This window comes from Haliaeetus albicilla, chromosome 23 (assembly GCF_947461875.1).
Source record: "Haliaeetus albicilla chromosome 23, bHalAlb1.1, whole genome shotgun sequence".
NCBI lineage: Eukaryota > Metazoa > Chordata > Aves > Accipitriformes > Accipitridae > Haliaeetus > Haliaeetus albicilla.
In genome coordinates this window covers 23,548,531-23,570,649 of record NC_091505.1, presented here as the reverse complement: position 1 = coordinate 23,570,649, position 22,119 = coordinate 23,548,531, and the positions used below count along the sequence as shown (strand labels likewise).

Here is a 22,119-nt window from a genome sequence, read left to right as displayed (position 1 = left end):
CTTCGGGTGAGATGCAACAGCTACACACGCTTCCCTGCCCATCTCTACATTTTCAATTCACACAGAGACCTATGAATGTATATATATACACACACATATTCTACATCGACATTTAAATATAATATACTGCCGGAGTTATGATTTTTAAATATCTGAAGGATGTGGTATCTTGGAAACCGATTGCCTCGAGTTGCCCAAATCAATTACAGAGTGAATCAACACATCGCTTCAGCGTGGGAGCAGCGAGCAGTTGGTGGTGTTGGCCGGCCCCGGCCCGGGTGGGAGCACATCGGGAGAACCGCTCCATCAGCCCCAGGCACTCCTGCTCCCCCCTACAGCAGGACGCCTCGGGGCATGAAGCAAGCAGCTACAGCGAATGATTTAATATCTGTTGTCTCAGATGGCTTCTTCAGCTGAAAGTTGATTTAAAGGGGGGAAAAATAATTGAAACGTAACATACAAAGGTGATACAACTCTTCGTTATGGATGTTTGCACAAAATTGGGGGGTTTTATTAGCTGATTATTGAGCAAGGCTTATTTTCTCACTTTTTTTCTACATGTCATTCAGACAATAAGCAACATGTACTCTAGAAATAGTTATCTGTGTGCATCCTGTTTCTTGATGAGGAAGCAGATCATAGCAGGCGTCGAGAGAGCTCACAGCCCACTGACGGCAGCAAGAAACGACATTTTCAGCCAAGCACTTAGGGTTTTGTAAGAAGAAATTTTAAATAAATTAATGTTTTAAAGAAACGAAACTCAGAAAACCCAGGTATTTCTGAAGTGTGATCATAGAGCATGCAAAAATGTTATCCATCCTCTTCTCAGGGCCCTGAGCTCAACGGGGAGGCAAAAGGCACACTCAGACAGAAAGGAGGGCCAGGGCTCACTCAGGTTTACCTGGTTAGGTTCAAACCCTTCTGCCTGGCAGTCCAGATTTCATGTGAGGAGCAAATAACCTGATCCACAAACAAGAGATGAACACGTTCATTTGTTTTATTCCTCTCAAATCAGTTTTTCTTCTTTGGCCAGCTCTGTAAAAATGCTGAAATTTTAAATAATGGTCCAAAAATGGGATTATGTAGCTAGGAGAGTGTGGGTTGCTGAGAGAAGAGATTGCTGAGCTAAATATTTGGCAGAATTAAGAAAACCAGGAAAGACATGTGGGCATAAAGAAATAATTCAATATTAAATTTCTGGCAGAATTCATATAATCTGTTTATAGTTCAGATCACAGTGAGCCATTTACTTACTATTATTGGAAATAAGGTCTAAGGGATTTTGGTTGCAATGGGTTTGCAACTATTACAGAGTGAAAGTATTGACAGAATATTAAAGACAGGCAAATTAACCTGCAGTTTTCATTAGGCATACCTGTAAGGCACAGCGCTCTGCTGTGCACAGCGTTGGATGGTGAATATCTGCTCTCAGATGCCATTTCAAGGACTCAGCCATCCCGAGATGTGGCCTCCTGGTGCGGTTGCGACTCTCCTGTCACAGGCTCTGTCCATCTTTGATGGGGTTGTATTGCTGGTTGTCTTTTTTAATTCACTTTAAATTCCCCTCTGTTCCAAATGCTTCCGTGGGGTTTTTGTTCTTCTCCTCCCTCCCTTGATCTCCACCTCCTCTCACCAGCATTCTCATCTTTCACACTTTGTTCCATTTCTCCTTTCTTTCCCTTATTCGGTCTATATTCCTTTTCCTTTTAGCCTTTCTTGCCACCGGCCTTGCTCTCACCCTCTCTACCCTCCCCAGGCACAGGGCTGGTACCTCACCCGCACCTGGGGCTACCTGGAAACCCAACGCCAGCCAGAGGAAGAAAAGATGCTCCTGGGGAAGAACCTCACACCAGCATCACTTGTTAAATAACGAGGGGAAAGAAGCGCCCGTTACACAGCCATAGCCTTGGTTTTCTGAACCAGGTGGGCACCTGGGAAGATGAGACGAGTCCATGGGAGACACAGCTACCACCGCCTGCTCTCTTCCAGACTGTTCTGGTTTGTAAGCCTCAAACCAGCAAGGAAGTTTTTAAATAGGGCTTCGGCTATTCGGAAGCACACTCAGCTTAAGGAGAAAAGAAAACATCCTCTGATTTGAAATTAAGAAGCTGTTTTGGGAGGGGGCTCCCCCCAAGCTCCCCTTCCCAATGTCCCCTCTCGGGGTCTGTACACCCCTCCCTGTTAATCCCCCGGACCCGTCCCCGTCCCGAGGAGAGGCTCAGCCCTGGCACGCAAAAAGTAACGATACTACCACGCTTCCCTGCTGCAGGGACTCTTGTCTGTGGTTTTGAAGGGCACGGGGTAGCTCTGCCCTTGTATTGCTCCCTGCCTCAGCAGAGCTGAAAACAAGCTACAGCTGGTGAGGGACTGCTGGGGGATGCAAAGCTTAGCTGCTGCAGGGACAGAGGCATGAAAACACAGAAACACCAAGTAAATAGCAAATGCATGCTCTCCGCATGATGTATATCGCATGTCGGAGGGTTTTGCTGGGTAATTATTTAATTAAGTGATATGGGAGAAGCAAGGAAGCAGCAGAGCGGGAAGAAAGATCACCTTATGTGTGATTCACATGGACACAATAGATGAAATCCAGCGCGTCTCTCCAGAAAACGGGCGATGCTGTTGTCTGAGACGGGGCTTTACACACAGCTCCTCCATTCACCCTGGGAGGCTGGTTCCCCTCGGGAGTGGGCAGATGATGCAGCTGGCCTCATGCCCAAATAATAACACTGCAGTCTTGTTTTTAAGGCCTTCCAGACCAAAAGGCAGGGCTCGTTCAAGCAAGTGTCAGTTTGTCATCCTTTCTTCTCTCCCATCACCATAGCGTGAGGACAGCTGTACCCAAAACCTGTCTGAAGAAAGAAGTAACAGACCATTAACTGAAAATTTCACGTTAAACAGGAAAGAGGAGGAGCCCGTTGCGGGAAGATTGGGGCTAGTGAGAATTCTTTCAATAAAATTTCAAATCAGCTTTTTTTTAGTGAAAAATTTTATGCAGTCCATGATTATTCCAGATTTCCAACAAAAGAGAGAAATAGCAAAAAAAGCAGATAAAATATTAGTCTGAAAATTTTCAAATCTCCTTACCAGGAATACCTGAGCCTCTCCTTTCCTCCTTTCTTCCCTGCTAAAAAAACCCCAAACTGCAAGTAAATAGAAAACACCTTTTTTTTTCCTGTGGTTGGGGGGGTTTTTTTTGGTTTTGTTTTTTTTTTTTCTTCCATTACTATTTCCCCTCACCTTTGCTCTCCATGGAGAACAGCTCCTGGATAGCTCATGTTTAGCTGGTCAAATAATTCACTCTGAAAGATTTATGTATCTTTCCGTGTCCCCAGCTTGTGCACATTGTGTAACACACTCGCGTTGGCTTGGGTGACACTGCCTCATATAGACTGATGTATGCTGGCTACGTGGAGCCGAGACTGGGAAGATCCAGTGGGGAATATTTTGGCCCTGGATGAGGTTGCTGCCTGAGAAGAATGAACAATGACGTACAAAGTCCCCTCTGCCCCAACCTGTATCTCTTGCAGCTCAGACATCTTAACAACCAGCAAAGCCGTGTACGCTCTGTTCAGCCACGTTATAAAGAATAAATCCAGCGTTACCTGCAGCCAGAGGAGCATCTTCATTTGCAGCAGGAGCATGGAGATGGAGCGGCTGCCCCAGATGCCCCTGCTTGCCGCACATCACCTCATCTCATGGAGCAGCTTTGGTACCCCCAAACCTAATTCCTCATGGAGAAAACTTAACCAGAATACGCACCCAGCCTATGATGTTCAACCACCGATAGGCATTCAGTCCGTAGGGTCAGAGCAGAGGTGGGGCAGAGTAAAGCCCCACAAACTCCCCCCGTACGGATGCGAAGCCCCCGGCAGCGATCTCACCTGGGGCAGGGGCAGCCGGGGCGGCAGCAGCAGCAGCAGGGCAGGATCCAGCTGTCCTGCCTTCACACCAGGCACAAGAAGAGAGGGCGTGCAGAGGCTTTTTGCTACTCCTAAGCAGCGTTTGGCATCACGGCCAGAGGTTCAGGGTATCATCTTCTTACAGAGATACTCCCCGGTTCCCCTGCACCAGCCTCTTTCCTGGGCAAAAGAACCTCCCTTTGGCTGAAGCCAACAGTCACGGATGTTTTTTAGACCTTTATACACCTCAGCAGGACTCCTCAGATGACTGCGAACAATATTATATCTTCTTTTTGATAGCGTTTCTTTTACAGGCATTTCTTGTAGAAACAGTGTTCAGACAGGAGAGAATACAAAACGGCTGGAAGGCTCTGTGTCGGGCTGCAAGTCCTTGGATGCTTCACTTTTATTTCTGGGAAGTTTCATTCAGGTTTGAAGAGACCCAGGAAATTTTGTGTAGCTGATACATACTCACTTGTTCTTCATTGACTTAGCAAAAATACTACTGTTGAGTCTCTTTAGATACTGTCCCGAAAATCCTGTTTAGTTATTACTTCTGCACAGCACTGAATTAACAAAAAACCAAGTTTATGACTGATCTGGTTACTCTAACGCAGTGGTTCAGCTTCTGCAGATGAACTTACCAAAATTTAAAACCAAAGTGAAATCTGAAAGTATCGTTAAGGATACAGAACTCCACATCAAACCTTTCTGTCTTTATTCCTTTACACACACACACACACGTTAGTGTAATTTTCAGAACTAAAAGGGCAGAGTTAAGGCCGCACATTCAGTCTGATCTCAATCTCCTCATTACTAAATGCCAGGTTCCTTGTTTTATTATTAGATTTATTTTTCATTTAGATAAAAATAGTTGCTTATTCTGAAATATGAAGCGTGGGGACAGTTTAAGGCATTTTTTTGCCATTACTGTTTGTTTTTTTTTTTTTGCCACCAGGTGGCAACACAGCTACAGCCACCATCTCCACTCAGGGTTGGTTTTATCCCCAAAACATCCAAGTTCAGTGTCACCTATAAATTTGTTACTAAATCTTAAGTGCCAAACAGATTTACTTCCTCTTCATTCGTCTGCTTCTCTCTGCCAGTTTTTTTAACGTCCTTCTCTGCAGCCGTCATTTAAGAAGTTGGATGTGGTCTCAGCTGCAAGTTTTGGATGAATTTGGTTGACTTCAGAGCACTGAGAATTTTATGAGTAATCAGGTTTATACATATCTGCAGTTTAAGAGAAAAGAGTCAGGTGAGCGCATGTGTGCCTATACGATATGTATGGATGTGGCTACACTGCCATCTGGCAGCGTTTGTGAACAAGAGCAGTCTTGAATAAAACGGTGATTAGGTTAAACCTCGCTTATCCATCCTTGTCTCAAGCAGCCTGGGCAGGAACCCGTCCTGGACGCGCCACTGGTCGGCTGCCAAGTGTGGAAGGGCAGCACCCAGGCCCCAAAGCCTTTTTATGTGGGATTTCTTGCAACTACTTGTCTCTCTCTACTCCTGGACTTTATAAGTTCTTTCCCTCGGTCGTGGTATCGCGCTGTAAGCTCTTCAGGAAAGCTGCGGTATTATTTTCATCACCTACGTTTGCTCAGAAGGCAAATGGTAATCGGTACTAACAATTTTTGCCCAATTTCCATCAAACCATTCGCTTGGATTGCCAGCCGAGGTGAGAGCCCACAGTATTTAGCTCTGGAGATCTTCAAGGTAGCAAGTGCTAAGAAACAGTATCATGATTAACAGCAACAGAGAGCTCACATTTATCTTTAAAATAACTTCAAAACCCCCACAACACAAAACACTTCAGTGTTACACTTCACCTGAATTAGTCTGAGCTGTTGTTAGTGTTGTATGTGAATTGTCTGCATTAGACATAAATTCATGTCATGGAAAGGGAAAACATTTCAGAAATGTTTCAGGGACAGAGGGTTGCAAGTTCTGTATATAATTCTGAAAAGCCTCTCCATAAAGGAATAACAAATTAATTTAAGATATTCCTAACTCCTCCCAATAAACAGTTGATCTCTTACAGCATCTATTTCCACCCACCCCCCCCCCCAAAAAAAAAAAAAGATCCCCAATGACTGGCATCACAGCACTGCATCCCTCCCCGGCACAGCCCAGCTCTATTCCAAACGAACGAAAACTCATTACAAGGACTGGCTGAAGTAAATACAGGGTCTCACAGGTTGCTACAAAACTACAGTAGAGGTTATGCTGTTTTCCCAATTTTGTTTTTATAAACACAGAAAACTCTGTAAGCTGCTGAGAACTGGATATTGGTAAAAATTAAGTATTTTTTTTTGTTAAGCCCACACGCTAGATGGCAAATAACTCTGCAGTCCAGCACGAGGAAGCTACTGATTGCTGACAGTCCCCCACCAGTTATAGCACATTGCTGCCATAAATATTACTGCCTCTTAAATTCTACCCAGGTAACTGGAAAATGGTTTTATTTCAGAAATTCCTATTGCCTAGTGATATAGTGAGAAGTGAAGAATTAGGGAAGCAGAACGTGAATGTGCCTGCACTGAGCCTGGACATTAACTTAATTCTTGACACTTTGAATAGGACTGAATTTTTACAAGGCAATAATAAATACAGAAACTGAGAACTTCATATAGGAAAAGGAGTTAGTTAACCTTTATTTCATTTCTCCATAGTCCCAAACTTGACAGACGTAGAAAAATATCCTTGAGTCTAGTAGACAAATTTACCAATGCTAAATAGCCCTTTACTCTGACCATTTGGGCCATTCTAGATACATTTGTACAAGCATTACTTCAATTTTTTTGTTTTTTCAATGAAAGGTTTTGCTAAACTATAAACAATAAACTACAGAGGAAAAACTTGATCTACTAAAGCATGCATATGAAGGTATCTTCCAAAACTTAAAAAAAATAATAATTAAGAAAGCAAACCAACCTTGAGACACATTTGGAGGAGAAAACAATTTAGAACAATTTGAGGAAAAAATAATTAACTAAAGACAAGTCAAAGCAAATTCTGTAAACTATCTGTGGATAAGTTAAAATATCTATGGCACAACTTTTCACAAAAAAAAAATTAAGGCGAAGACCAACATTTTATATAAAAATAGCTGAGCAGGCTTCTAAAGAAGGAAATAAGCATTTCTCATGATGACTCTGTTAATACAAGATTATAAATACCCTTATATACACAGAAAAAAAAAAATCAATACAAGTGTATGGAATATTTCACTAGGCATCCATCTTTCAAATAAGCCAAGATCGTATGTCCTGGACCATAGTGGAGGTACTTCAGTTTAAGATTTGTAGTAGTTTCTTTGCTACACATACTGATACAAATAATAAAAATGCAATATAAATATTGATTTTCACAGAGAAACTCAGTAATACACTCAGGGTACAAAGCTTAACAAATTGGCCCAGAAAGAAATAATACAAGTTCTAAGATCATCAATTATCTTATGTTTTGTAGGCTAAGGAAAACATCCAAGTTATACAATAATACTTAATCTTTCAGCGTATTTTTTTTTTTTTAATCAAACATACCTTTAGTGAAACTAAAGCAGAAATTATCATGGTAGAAGATTCATTATCTCTTCATAAATACAGCAGTTTATTTGCCAAGATCACTTAGAAATACTATTATTATGGGCATTTTAATAAATTTCCAAGCCTAAAAGTTACCGGTTTTGCAAGGAGTTAAACTATAAACAATATTTGTATGGATGTATTTGACTAAATTTCAAAACTATGTAATGAATATATAGTAAGACATGAAAATAAGAGCAAATAAAATATATTTTAGAAGAATCACATTAATTTTAAGTGAAAATACCTTTGTAGGTGCTAATACGATGATCAAGTTCAGTATATCTGTGCACATTATAAATATGCATATGTGTATTCATATACACCCAGTAATCCTAGAAATAATCATAGAAATGATATAATTTCCATTGGAGAATACATTTTTTTTCCCCCAACACAACTCGTTGGATTTGCCAAAGACTTTTTGAACTGTATTTCACAAAATTTGAAGATAAAGTAGAAGCTCTTGTCTTCCAAGGTGTAGAAATTTCTTAGTTTATTGTCATTTTCTTGACTAAAACCCCAGGATCTTAATTTCTGCTACTCAACCAAAATGTCTCCTTGTGTCTCATTCCCTCCCCCATCCCCAGGCTGAAGAGGCTTGTACATTCTGTCAACCTTTCCCCAGGTATTTCAGAGAGATCGATGTGACGGGGGAAATTATAGGGACTCTTTTAGGATGAAATTTGACTACAAAATATGGTCTACATATACATTTAAACCTTAGCTTGCTACTGATTCATTTTAAAGTTAACACTTGCTTACAAGCAAATCAAAATTGTTTCTACAAGGTCTTTATACATAGTTATGCGAAAAAAGAGAAACAACAGCTGAAACAAAAATATGAGGACATATTTATGAACTGTTATGTCTCAGAAAAATGTAAAATCCTATTCTTTTTCATTACATTGCTGAGACTCATTGACTGTTCTCTCTGATAAATTAATCTATGATGTATTGAGAAATGTTACAACAATCATTTAGTACCAGAATAAAGGCTAATATCCATTCCTTACAGTAACTGTACTAAAAATAGCACAGCTAGCCCATTTACTACATCATCCTTCAGCTTTAATAGAAATATTTACTATTAACATATGCTAATCTTTTCTCCCTAATATCACATCTTTATTATTTCCTTGTCCATAGATTGTGTTTAAGACAAATACATAAAAATAGCACTAAAATAAAAAACAAAGTGAATGTCTCACACTCAACTAAAAAACAAGCACAAAATTGAAGGATGCATGTTGGAAATAATTTATTGCCTATAAAACGTTAAAAAAAATGTTTAAGTTCACATTTTCTGTGTGGTTTTAAAGGTGGTGTCACGTTTCAGAGGTAGTGTGTGTAAAATGTAATACAGAATTTGAAAAGAATTATTGACTTAGTTCAGTAATACAGTAAAATGTTCACCAGAACCAAAGCACTGACCTGAAACCATTTTCCTTACAGGAACATTCTTAAGTGCCTCTTTTACTGAAGAGGATTGCTCATTTGTTTAAAAACAAGAACAACAACCACCACAAGCCCAAGTTTCTGCCCCATTTGTGTCTGTCATCTTCTGACCAAAATGTCAGCTGCTGCCTTTCAGAGACAAATAAATACTCTTTAGTCAGAATAAAACCCTATTCTGCCATGGAAAAGGCCAATTTTGTAGCACCGCTTAGCCTTTTTTTTTTTTTTTTTCTCATAACTTTTAAGATTTCACATTTGGCCAATGTGTGAAAATATTAATTGGGTAGAGAAATCAAACACCACAAACCAGCTTCTGTTTTGTCTAATAACTAGCTGGAGCTTTCTCGCTAACCATCCTCTAACTTTCATCAGGCATCTCACAACTGAGCAACTTACTCAACGTTATGATGATCTGGGGCAGAAAAGGCAGAATCCCAAAAATGCAAGTTGAAGGTTAGACAGCTGCCAGTCCTTCTAACACGTAAAGCAGTCTCATAGTTCACTGGCTGACCTGAAGGATCTGGGCAGCGGGACTGGAGGTAGTAAATCAAGCTTTTGGTTGTAACGTTACAAGTTACGAATTCTTCATGTTTCAGATATTCTGTGCTATTCCATTTATGCATATTATTGTCTTTCCTTATGCTATCAGTATCCTGAGACCAACAGTCAGCTACGACTAGAGTACCTAGGGAAAAGTTAGTGCTGTGCATTAGTTTCTTTTTAACATTACTAATACGGTAGTGCAATAGAGATCCCGAATCGGATAGCTGATCGATTTTAAGCAGTAATTTCCATTTCCACAAGAAGGAAGTTCATGATACTGTTGATTTGTCCTATCATTTCAACTGTATAACCACAAGAGTAGATATAGCTGTCTCCGTTTGGTGAATGGACTTCATAAGCTGCTTCCCAATTTAAGAAGATGAAGATACAACCGGTACATTCCTTTTTTTCACTCAGAGGACTGCAAAGCCCACGATCTGCTTGTCATTTTCAGACTTTTTATTGCCTTAGCGAAAAGAAGTACTTGGAAAGATTAAAGTGCAGTGCTGCTTCAAGAACCAAGCACTCAAGAAAACTGACACTTCTATGGTACATCTGTTCGTGTACTTTTAAATCTGCCAAAAATTCACCTATTAGAATATTTACTATTACTCACTCCTGTTAGACCTCTAGACTTGACAGAAGCATCATCGGCAGGGAAATGAAAAGAGGCATAGCTTCAGGAAACAGCTTTCTTAACTATAAGCAAGCTTGCTAGCATCAAAGACTTTCATTGCTCCCTAAGGAGAGCGAGCGTCCTGTCTCTGGTTTAAAGCGTCTGTTCTGAACTACCTTTTTCCACTTTGGTTTCTTCAGAAAGACATACTTCATCATTCACGTTCCGACAGACGCATTAGGAATAAACAGCGCCAGGGAAGTCATCTTTCACAGACAAAGCAAATGAGAGCCTTTGCAGAAAGAGGATAAAAACATCAATACGTGGCACTTCTGCCGTAGCGGTTATTCGAATTACAGAGCCAAACCACTGAAATAGCAAGGGGGGCTTATTTCTGTCGTCGTAACACAACACAATATTAGCTTTATCTGTCACGGAAAGTCTATGCAAATGATGAACTAGCACTTAATGCGGGCTTTTGTTACCACCCTATGAAAAGAGGAAATAACCACAAACCAAATCCTAACATGCCATGGGCCCAGAGAGCCATCCCCATCATTTTCCATCACCTGAAGAACTTTCAGAATTTCAGCTGGAAACAAGCGTCCCGGTGACTGTGTATCAGAATGCAATGTCTGTCAGCAAGATGCTTGTCAGTACAATTACTAAGACGAATTAGGGAAGGAATATGCCCAGTTCTCTCATACCGTTCTAAGGTCCAGCCAAATAAGTTACATGGATCAGGATGCAATCTGCAAACTCGATTAGCACATTATGTTGTCGTCAGGGACACAAGCAAACTAAAACAAGCCCTAAATTACAAAGCACGTGTGCAGCGCTAGTCTGAAGTGTGATACTTGGATATATATTTTCATAAGTCTCAAGGATGGTTAAGCGTTATGTTACAGCACCTCCTAAGCTGCTCTTCAGCCACTGTTCTGCAGAACTGTTGTTGCTGCAATGATTTAAAGTACCATTGATGGTAATATATCATTAAAGTTTTTGTTTTACATATGGCAGGAAATACACACCAATATTGAAAAACAAAAGCAGAACAGCTGTACAGTATTATCCTATATAGCATTTTGTTATACAGGAATATAATTTATACTCTTTTTTCCTGAATATTCCTGTAATATTGTCAAGTGTTTCAGGGTATGAAAACATGACTACTTTGCTATGTTTTGTCTTGTCACCCTGCAAGAGAAAAGACCAAAGAACAACATGCCCACAGGGATGACGGGGGCGTTGACTGCAGCTAGAGTTTTGGCTGCACATCCTAAAGAGGATTCCAGCTTCCTTGAGAAAAGGGACTTACATAACTGCTTGGATCTGGTAGTAGTTCATTCAAAATTAATTCCTTCGATTTGTTTGGCATATGAAATAGAAGCAAGATATAGCAAAACATGAATCATCAATGAAAGTTTTTCTTGTATAAAGGTGGATGACTTAATTGACCATGAAATCAAGAACTCTCATTAAGAGCATCCTGCCTTTTGTCATGGGAATTTAAGTGGAAGAAGCAGGAAAATAAGGTCCAGATAGTGGCAAATCACAGTACTTTTTTTTTTCTTCCATTTCAGCAAAGCTCACAGAAAACAAGAGTTTTCTTTGTCAGTGGCACAAGTTTCCTATCTAGGGAGAACAGTAATAGAAAGCATTGTTAACCCAGTATAGAAAACCCTTTATAAATGATTTTTTCAGGATGAGCAGAATCACAGTTGAGCTCTATCTTACATTTGAAGGATAGTACTGTGATCTTTGCTCACAAACTTTAATTAATTTTAGATTGGTGGTCATTTCAACAGGCATGTAAAATACCAGCTCCTTCTCTGAGTAAGGCTATAAGGATCTGTCTGTCAGCCAGGATGAGACATTTCAGCTCAAGCAGTGAAAGGATGAGTAACCTACCACTTACCTCCTGGCTACACAGAGTGCCTTCCCTCCCTCCTGGGATTCCACTCTGAGTTTTAATGCCTAAACTCAAATACAGGCCCAACAGCTCGCTTTTGTGGGGTCACTCTGTAGAATAGATGGTAAGAGGTCTTTTGGGAATTAACTGCATTGTATAGTAGTCAGAACTGTGAAACTGTTTTGTTTTTTAAAACAGCTTTTAAAACTGCGAGTATCCTTTATGCAGCCTGGCATTTAACAATATTGCTAAAAGCTCCCCATGCCCAAGGACAACAGAGAGAGAAAAAAAAACCTGAAAGAACGGAGCTCATCACCGATACTGCGGGGCGGGGGGAAGGCTGTAGAAATGATTAGGGAGGAACTGACCAGAATGAGAAAACCCTAAAATCTGAGCTAATCCTAGTATTAAGGGGGGGGAGATAAAAGTGTTATTTCCCCAACACTCTGGATTTTCTGAGCTACACCTTGGACCTCCCACTGAAATTATGGGGATTACTTACTATACTGCATGAATAAGGATTCACCAGAGTAAATTATTATTTGGCATAAAATTGAAAGATCAGGCTTTTTACCAGACTGTGAAGGTATGCATTTCAAAAATGCTTGCTGAGGAATATTCAGAAGTTATAGAGCATCAATAATATGGGCATGCACCTACATGCTCCACTAAATTTATCTGAATGTGTCTGCACATCCATTTAATCAGATGAGTAAAGGGATTCAATGTCAACGACAGCTGGGAAAGAAGAAATTCATTTCAGCACTGCCTGCAATCAAGCTCACAGTTTAGAAATGGCACCCGGCAGTTGCCAAAAAATTCATCAGACAGGGCTACTTCAAAACCAGGTCACATTTAGAAGATCTGCAAAACTCAATTCCAAACACTTGAATACCTTTCAGGATGCAATGACAGCTGTGGATTTATGACAGTGTCTTGATAAAATGAAGCCAAGTTTGTGGAAGAATATATAACCAATACTTCAAACAATGAACAGAACTTCAGCATTCAGACTTTGACAAATAAAACCTGTAACTACATTCATAAAACCCTAAATAGTAGTGTAAACATCTAATCCCATTGCTACTGTGAGAGTATCAGAAAGTCGTGTTCTGCAGCTATCAGGTTTCCCATATCCATCTAATGTGTTACAACACTTATGACTGCTTCTTTACATTAATAATTTATTGATGATAATTCAAATTTTTCAGTTAGCCTTTCAAAGTTTTTTCAGCTATTTTGGTCAGGAAAATGGAAGATTCAACAATCTGAAGTCACATAATGAAAACCACTAGTTTAATTTCAGATTTTCAAAAGGCTTCAAGCACAACTCATAAAAAGCCTGTTATTCTATTTGGGTCCCCAATTTTTAGTCCACCTACCTGAGTAAAAATGGGGAAAAAAAAATAATAAACAGGACTGGTGAGCAAGCAACTCTGAAGAATTAGCTTTCTGTATAACAGGACATTTGTTTTCCACTCTTGGATCCCTGCTCAAAAAGACTTTGCTACAGAGCAAGAGTTATTCTGGAAAGTCGGAAGTTATCCTAATCAAGGCCAAACTGCTAAAAGTGAAACCCTTCTTCACACAGTTCTTTCATTTACCAAAAACAACATTCGAAATTTCTTGACAGTGCAAACTGTAGCCATGACACACTACAGTCATCCTTCAGGAAAGTCTACTTCACCTTGGGCTTTCTTTTTTGGACTGAAGAACACTGGATAGCAAAATGCCGTTCTCTTGAAACCTACACGTTACGTGGGGTTTCTTTTTTGTCAATTAAAAAAAATAAATCACAAACTGTCTGAGGCATTTTTCTCCGATAAAGACGACAAGCTGAATGAGGTATCATCAGGCTCTGGGGATGCATGATTGAAATCCATTTCTTCTAATTCAGGAGGTAAGTCTGAGAGCAGTGCCTATAAGTAAAAAATATATTACAATCCGGTATTAGGTATATGTTTTATGTCAGCATTCCAATGTCTTTTAAACATATAGTTAAAAAACTTTCTTGAGCTTTTCAGTCAGTGTTGGTATTGGATAAATGGAGGGGGGAGGGGAAGAGGTCAGTATTGATAGATATTGAAAGGAAAAACATTGTCCAAGATGATGTATTTTAAAGGCAAAAGGAAAAAAATAAAAGCAACAAAATCTCTTCCTAAATAAAGCACAAAACGTTACCCACACAAGACATGATCCAACCAAGCATTAAAAGAAGTGCTATGTATTAAATGCGGCACAGTGAAACTGAAGCAGCCTGGCTTTTTTTCCTAGATCTCACATCTTAGATCTCACAACAGACAAATCCCAGTCCCTCAGTGTACACTGGTGCACTGGTTGTCCTTTTGTAAAAGTCACACTTCTTTGTCTATGTCATCACTTACGTAAATTGCCAGATCTTTCTTTTGTTTAAAGTTCAGCTTTTCTTTGCCTACAAGATGTTCAGCACGACTCCGCCCTAATCATAATTTGAGCCTCTGGGCACTATGGAATAAAACCAAGGGAATGACAGAACACAAAATGACAAACACCTTCCATTATTAAAACCTACTTCAAGACTTACCTGCTGCTGTTCTTTATCATCTGATTTAATAGCAAGTATCAAACTCCGAGTAAATGTCTGTAGTTCAAAATACTTCTGTTTGTGATTCTCCAACTCATTCTCAATGAATCTGACTTCTTCATTCTGTAGGGGACAATTACACAAAATTCTGGAAATAATAAACAGCACTGCGTCTTTTCAATGACACCTAAACATACTTGTGTTAAAACTAAATGTTTTTAGTGAAAATAAGTAAAAAAGTGTTTGTTATGATTCCTGCCAAAACCAATATTAAGTATAGCCAAAAGTTCTGTAGTTCTAGAATTATCGAGCAATACACATAGACTCTGGATACAAGTAGAAGTTTCTGATGAATGACCAGTAGTGTCACACTAAACCTGCAAACATGTATGCAATTTCATTTCTTGTTATTCTCCACAAGAGATGTGATAGCCAACCATGTAACATGCAGCCAAGGCATTTCAGAATTACTGGCTATCATTAAAGCATTAATAACTTGAGCCAAAGTTTGCATGAACCTTTTAAAGAATCACTGCTTTTTATTTTATAAGGATGACCTCTAATTCTATTTTAAAATAAAGGTCTCTTCCTAGAAGTGATCTTGAAAAGACAGGGTGAAAAGAGACAGCAACTAAATTTCATTATTACAGCAGGAGGCTTGACACAAAGACTAGGCAAAATAACTTGAAAAATTCCTCAAAGCTACCACAAATTAAAATATAGCATCCTCTAGTACAGCTGAGTTTGACATGTATCATGAAGTGTCAGCTCACCAACCTCCCCAAGATCTCTCAGGTTACAGAATAAATAGGAATGTACTTACAAAATGGAGAAATATCAATAATGTATATTCTGTGGCTAAAAAGGCATTTTTCCAACCTTTGCATAAATATGCATTACTGTACTTGCAAATCACTTAATATAAAAACTTATCAAATCTGAATTTTTAATTAAGTACTTCAGTTTATTCCAAATATCTCTTCTCCTTCAATCTCACCAACTGATTAGTATACAAGATCAAAATGCTAAATCTGTTCATCAGTGTAGAGCTAAAATGAATTTTCTCTGGTTATTTACCTTTGCAAAGATCACATAACCTAAATAAACAGTTCACTTTTCAAGATCGAAGTCATTGTGCATTTTTGCAAAAGGTGTCTGCATAGTAGCACCAAATGTGCATCCTCCGTAAGATAATAATGAAAAAAATATGCCCACAGAAATTGTTAGCAATGCACAATACACACAGAAAGTAAGCATTTAGGTTACACAGATAATTCATGTTAAGTGTTGCATTTACCAAGGGGTAGAGGCAAGAAAAAAACCCACCCTTGCTTATGCAACTATACGATTCATTAGGTTGGCAGTTTTGCATGCAGTATGTTCCTTGATGGCTGGTTTTGGTGGCAGCAAATAATTACATAAGCAAATTTCAAAAGTGAATTTATAAGCTGGCATTTTGTTTTAATGATGAATTTTTTTTTTTAAGAAACATAGAACTATGCTCTGATATTCATGCTTACATTTGCTAGACTGGCTGTAATTCAACTTTAGTTGATATGTAAAGGTGAGACTACATGATGAACTGGAAGGTTTGTAACAAGCCTTTAAAAATGGTTGTTGTTTGTTTGCCCCCCCCCCCCCCCCCCCGAAAATTCACATTTCTTCAGTCAAAACACTGCTCACCATATTGTTTCAGGTTATAACAGCTCTGAGAATAAAAGAAATATTTGGGCTGTGATTTTGAGGCTTTCATAAGAAAGTCAGCTGAATGCATCTTTCAGATGGAAACTTAGAAGTTGCCTATTTAGCAATGGATTTTGCCCAGCCAAAAAAAGAATTCAGATTTATGCAGAAAACACATAGGCACAAAGACTAATCACTAATGTCGAACAACAAACCAACAAACAAGGTTCTGTAGGGCATGCTGTCACAACAAGCCTTTCACCGTGGTGACAGGTGACATTAAGAAAAGGTCATTCCCTCTCCATACTCATTCTCCACTGCCATTACCAGGAAAACACTGCTTGAAGGAGTAATTTTTGCTCTGAAAAGATGATCTATTTATTATTTTGGTAACTGATTACCATTAGTAGAACATACCTGTTTTCCAAGTAAAAAAACAGCTTTACATAGGTAAAAACATGCTCAATATACAACACCAAACTGTGGCAACTCTTAGAGCAGTAACACACACACGTAACCTTTACCATTTGGCAGAAGACAGCGACTGTCAGGTATCCAACTGCTTTTCCTCCCTCCCTTAACTACTGCTTCCAGACATGTTCTGCACTACACTGTGAGAATGACTTCTTCTCAGATCCCCCCCATTTTATTAGAAGATTCCAGCTGTTACGTCCCTTTCCAGAGCTGGCAGCATCACGCTGCATGTAAAAGCACACCACAGCACTCCAAAGAACAATTCTTGCTCAAAAAGAAAGTTTTGGTTTAGAGGCTAAATAAATTGCTTTGTTTGGGACACATGGTGGGAGATGCAGATGGCTACAGCTAATGTAATGCAAAGAAATGGGATTTTTCCTGCCTCCCTCTGGGTTGAAATACGGGTAATCTGGCTGTAAATGGGATGAGGAGATGTGACTGAGGGTATGACGTGCACTACCGCAATAAAAAGCAAAGGAGCTGCAGGTTCCCACATGCCTTTGCTGAATTCCTTACAGATACACCCATCTGAATGTCCTGTGGACCATCCTGCTTAATATTATATAGCCTAATTACTCACCTTGTAGTCCAAAAGAGAACTCATTTGATCCACTTCAGAATTACTTATCATATCACTTTCTTCATCATCTATAATTTCTATTTTCTGAAACAGAAGGGAACAGTTCATTCCAAATATCTGAATGCCTAGATTAGACAGACAAACAACAATCCATATCTCAAACTGGCATGAAAGGATGACGGTAACAGGACCTTTTGCTTGCTCATGAGAAATTCTGAATTGTGCAGCCCCCATTAGATGGCAATCATGCACCTCAGCCACAAGATCCAGGAAGAATCCAAATTGAAACTGTCGGTACTCAGAGCTGCTGCCATGGTGACTCAGGCTGTTTACAGAGGAGGAGCTATATGTCACCATGCTTTTGGCATTAAGTTGCATATTGTATCTCATTACAGCCTGCACAAGCCTGCATTTTATTCTGTAAACCTTTTGTTGAAGACCTCCTGCAGGGCGAAGAAGGTTATGAAAATTTATTCCTCTGGAGCAAAACAGACATTGTGGCAAGTGACAGGCAAGTCCTAACTGACCTACTTCTTGCCTAAAGCAATGAAGAGGTCTCCTTTGGCCTTCTTTGGCCATACTGCAAGTCAAATGCCCTACACAGTAAAGAATGTTGATACAAAGGACAGTTCCAAATACATACACATGGACATTTTCACTTAAGTCACAAAAATTCTTGGGGGTTTTTTATATTGGGTCTTTAAAGATACCTGAAGTACAATGTTAAAGGCCAAGCTTAATGCTGTTTAGAACTTGGAAATACATTCCAATTGTATCTTAAGTTTTAAAAGATTTGCTTTTACATTATTTACCGCTTGCATGTTCTGTTTTTCTTCCCAACAGAAAACCTTCTTATGTAAGAAAATTATGTTAAAACATTATTTCAATAGGAGAAAACACAAAATGTACACATTTTTAGTGCACCTATAAGATTTTAATTTTTTATTCATCTCTAAGCTACATCTCAAACACACAGAATGAATTTGAATTAGATAGTGGTAAGAATGGCATTTTTCAACAAGAACTCAGAAGGATGACTGCCCAGATGAAACCATAAATTTCACTCTATTTTTGAGAGGGAAGCAGTGGTAGTATAAGAAGAGGTGTTTGGGTTTTTATACTATTTTTCATTGTTTTGACAGCTGTAAACATTTATAAGACTGTATATAGGAAGTTAAAGCAATTTTACTATGGTTTTTAGTATACTGTTTAATACAACGTAGGCAAGGGCCCACACTGACACTATACACTTTAATGGTTAGTTCTGGAGGTGTTATTTTAGAGGAGGTTTCTTCTCTGCAGCATATGTGTGTGCCTTCTGCCTGCCTGCAGACCAGTCATCAGAAATTTCCTTCTAATAACCAAGAAGAAATCCTTCAAGAGAGGTTAACAGTCTCTCGCTAGTAGTACCCACCAAGCTCACAAGTATGTGTTAATGGTAGGGAGGGTAAACCACATTTTCTATGCTTCTGTGTCTGACAGCCCAGCTGAAGTGATAACATTTCAAAGGCTTAATGTCAAAGATCTGCTGCTATATCATATCCTGAGTAACACTGTGATTCAAATATCTTTGGTTTTAGACTCAGCTTGAGGAAAGAGTCTCTAAATAAATGCCAAACATTCACACTATCATTCTTATAATAATATATTTTAAGATAGTAAGGGAATGGACAGTTTAGAATTTCAAATAAGAAAACGATATGTCTTAGGCAAGTCCAATGTACGTTTGTCCAATTTTAACTGCAGAGATTTTAAAAATGTTGTTACAGTGTTTTCAGAACAGAGTATGAAAAAACTACTTCTCTTTCCCCCCCCCCCCCCTCTTATTATATCAAATTATATAATGCTGGAGTTCAGGTGGACTGGAGAACTGAGTCTCTCAGACATCATCTTTGCAAACCTTTTACCTTTGTCATTTTACATTCTGCATCTCCATGGTAAACACATCAGCCTGAAACTCAGAGTGATTATATCTAAGGTCAGAGCAGGCCATTAAGGTAAACAGAAAGGAAAAAGGCAGCTGTTTCTATTCAGGCAACCACAGAAAATACAGCCGTGGGATTTCAGTTTATGCGAAAGATGATCATATATTAACAAAAGAAAGAAAGTGTTCTCTCCTGTCTCTCTCTCTCTCTCTATAGAGGGAAGGGAATGTCCTGTTCGCTTTCCCACTTCAGGTTCCGTGTGATTAATGTAACACAAATGTTCTTGTCATGTTCTGAGCTACTGTCGTTTAATCTCCAACTGCAAAAAGAGTGCAGTTGGGAACTGGAACCATCACCTGTTCATTCTGCAGATAACTTTTAAGATAAAAATTACCCTACCACTTGGGGTCTTCTCTCCTCTTCCTCCTCTCCTTTCTTCTAATTTGAGAGAAGGCAGGCTAAACAAAGGGGATATATCGTATTATTTGCTATGACTCCTCCCTCTGTCTTTCCTTCCTTGTCTCACTGCAGTCAATTAAAACCAGCAAGAACAATTGTGTTTGACTCAATGTGAATGCAAGGGAGAAAACAAGAAACATCTAAGTAATGTCCTGACAAGGGTATGGGAATGAAGAATACACACCCACCCCAGTCTGATCTCACATATTCAACGTTAGCTACGGAGAAGCAGCACTAGGAAGACCTGACTTTCTTAAAACTACAGAAAACCATTTTCAATTATTATTCTGGGTTTCTTATTCTTACTGTTTTACTATACTAGGTACTTACAGAGCACTACCCAAGCGTTGTGCTTTGCACTCCAGAAAAAGAACACCAAATTGTTATAATACAGAAAAAGCCATATAAGTCAATTTCTTCTGAACATGCATAGCTCTATGTTTTAGTACTTTTAGTACAGTTTCTTTTAGTGCTCAACCAATTAGGAAGGACTCTTAGCACACTCAACTGAAGTTTTCACCTAGTGAAAAACACTAGTGTTGGACAACAACCTCAACATTAGCAATTAAGGAGGTCCCATTAGTGGAAAAGGAAATGTATACATACCACATTATCAGTAGATACTGGATTCTGGTCATCATCTTTATGACCGATTTCCTCATTTTGAAGAGCTTCATTTGTCTCTTCTGCAGAAATAAATCAGTTTTTCAGATTTCATTCAAATTTTATGCTGAAGGAACATTAATAGTCTTTACCACTAAATATGTCACATCTGCTAGATACAAAAGCAAATTCATATTATCAATGTCTATTCATAAAAAATACTGTATGTCTTATTAAAAAAGATATCGTATTACAAGTATTTCAGGCCAACATCATGTCAATTGCTACCTGAAACAACAGGAAAACTATCAGTTACTTTCTTGCAACATACTAAAACCTTCCTATTTTATGTTCAGGTTGGAATATTCAAAAGTGATGATAGTTTCACATCAGAGGTGCACAGAACTTTTTTTTTTAAATTAAAATAAATTACTACATGAAAAATCCTGCATGCCTCAACAATATAGGGGACATATGAGAATCCCACCTCCTCCTTGCTGATTAGCTGATACTGATTAGTTTTGAACCCAAAAATGATCAAGCAGATTACATCATTCTTGTATGGCAAATATTTGCTCCTAGTGAACCTAAGCTGCTCTCTTATGTATAAGTAAAGTACACACTTGAAAACAGAGCAAATCTTATCCTTAAATTTCAACCACAAGCACTAGCTGATTCTATTAGCCCTAACTATGGCCAATGTGAAAAAACAAGAAAGATAAGCTTATTCGTCCCTACGATTAAGTACATTTCTCAGATTTACTTAAATTCTCCACATTAATATACTGTTAAGAAGAAAACAGTTGATAGAAACAGCAAGTCAGGAAATAAAACACAGAGGCAAGACAGCTATGATAAAAAACGTAAACGATGTCATTAACAGCTAGGCTATTAATTGGAAATACACTGCTTCCAAGTGCTAGTAAAATTACACAGTTCTGCAAAGGATAGAGCTTGCATTAAAAGGGTCAAACAGTTCAGCTATCACATCTAAAGAGAAAAAGAGGCATGGTGAGTGAACGGGCAGCAAGCGTTCATGTGGGACACTGAAAGAGGGCAGATAATGATGCAGGGGTGTATCACTTCCACGCAAACACAGGGGTAACATTACTTAACTGGAGATTACCAACGCTTGCAAAGATAGGATAAAATTTAAGGCAGACCATACAGAGATAGTTAATTATTTTAAATAAGTTTTCTACCAATTAAATATCTCTAAACTGAGCAAATTTGATTTGAAGTTGTTTCAAATAAATTTAATCTGCCACTGGTCACAATTTCAGAGGAAAATTTCTGCTAGCAGCAAAAGCAAATGGGTTCAACTGGGAGAACTGTAAAGCAGGGAGCAATATAGGACCCCATCGTTCGAGTCAGAGGAAGGAAGGTCATTGAAGATGCACCTCAGGGACTCTGAAACAGTCTAAAGCACCAGTCACTTGCTAACCCTGACAGTCACCACTTGGATTCAATAGTCGAACAAAGCAACTCCCTACAGCACTTTCAACTCTTTAAATATTCATCCTCAGCTAATATAAACTGGCACAGCTATAATAGCCTCCACAGAGCTGTGTTCATTTACACAAAGTATGGATTCAATTAACATACATTTAAAAAAGTTATGGCATTATGAGAACTTTAATGCTTAATTTTGCATCCCAGTACAGCTTTTCTTTTTTTTTTTTTTGTAATATTTGCACACTATGTTTTAAAAAGCAAGTGCCATCAATGCTTTCTCTCTAATTAGGTGACTAAAAATATCTTTTTCCTGTCTCTGAGAGTGTTGTGGTTTTGGTTTTTTTTATAAATTAGGA

General features: G+C 38.8%; 1 protein-coding gene across 10 annotated transcripts in view; it reads right to left on the bottom strand.

The window, feature by feature from the left end:
- Positions 1 to 6,533: 6,533 nt before the first annotated feature.
- HDX (highly divergent homeobox) overlaps positions 6,534 to 22,119 on the bottom strand; it is a 54,793-nt gene continuing 39,207 nt past the window's right edge. For 9 of the 10 annotated variants that reach the window (XM_069811551.1, XM_069811554.1, XM_069811553.1 and 6 more), the window contains 4 exons: positions 20,312 to 20,391; positions 17,322 to 17,405; positions 14,585 to 14,707; positions 6,534 to 13,940 (listed from right to left, as the gene is read on the bottom strand). In XM_069811551.1, the coding sequence (XP_069667652.1) occupies positions 13,815 to 13,940; positions 14,585 to 14,707; positions 17,322 to 17,405; positions 20,312 to 20,391 (413 nt within the window). In that variant the 3' untranslated portion in view covers positions 6,534 to 13,814. Of the gene's footprint in view, positions 13,941 to 14,584; positions 14,708 to 17,321; positions 17,406 to 19,645; positions 19,705 to 20,311; positions 20,392 to 22,119 lie in introns of those variants that run through there. The other variant, XM_069811557.1, reaches the window with a different exon arrangement.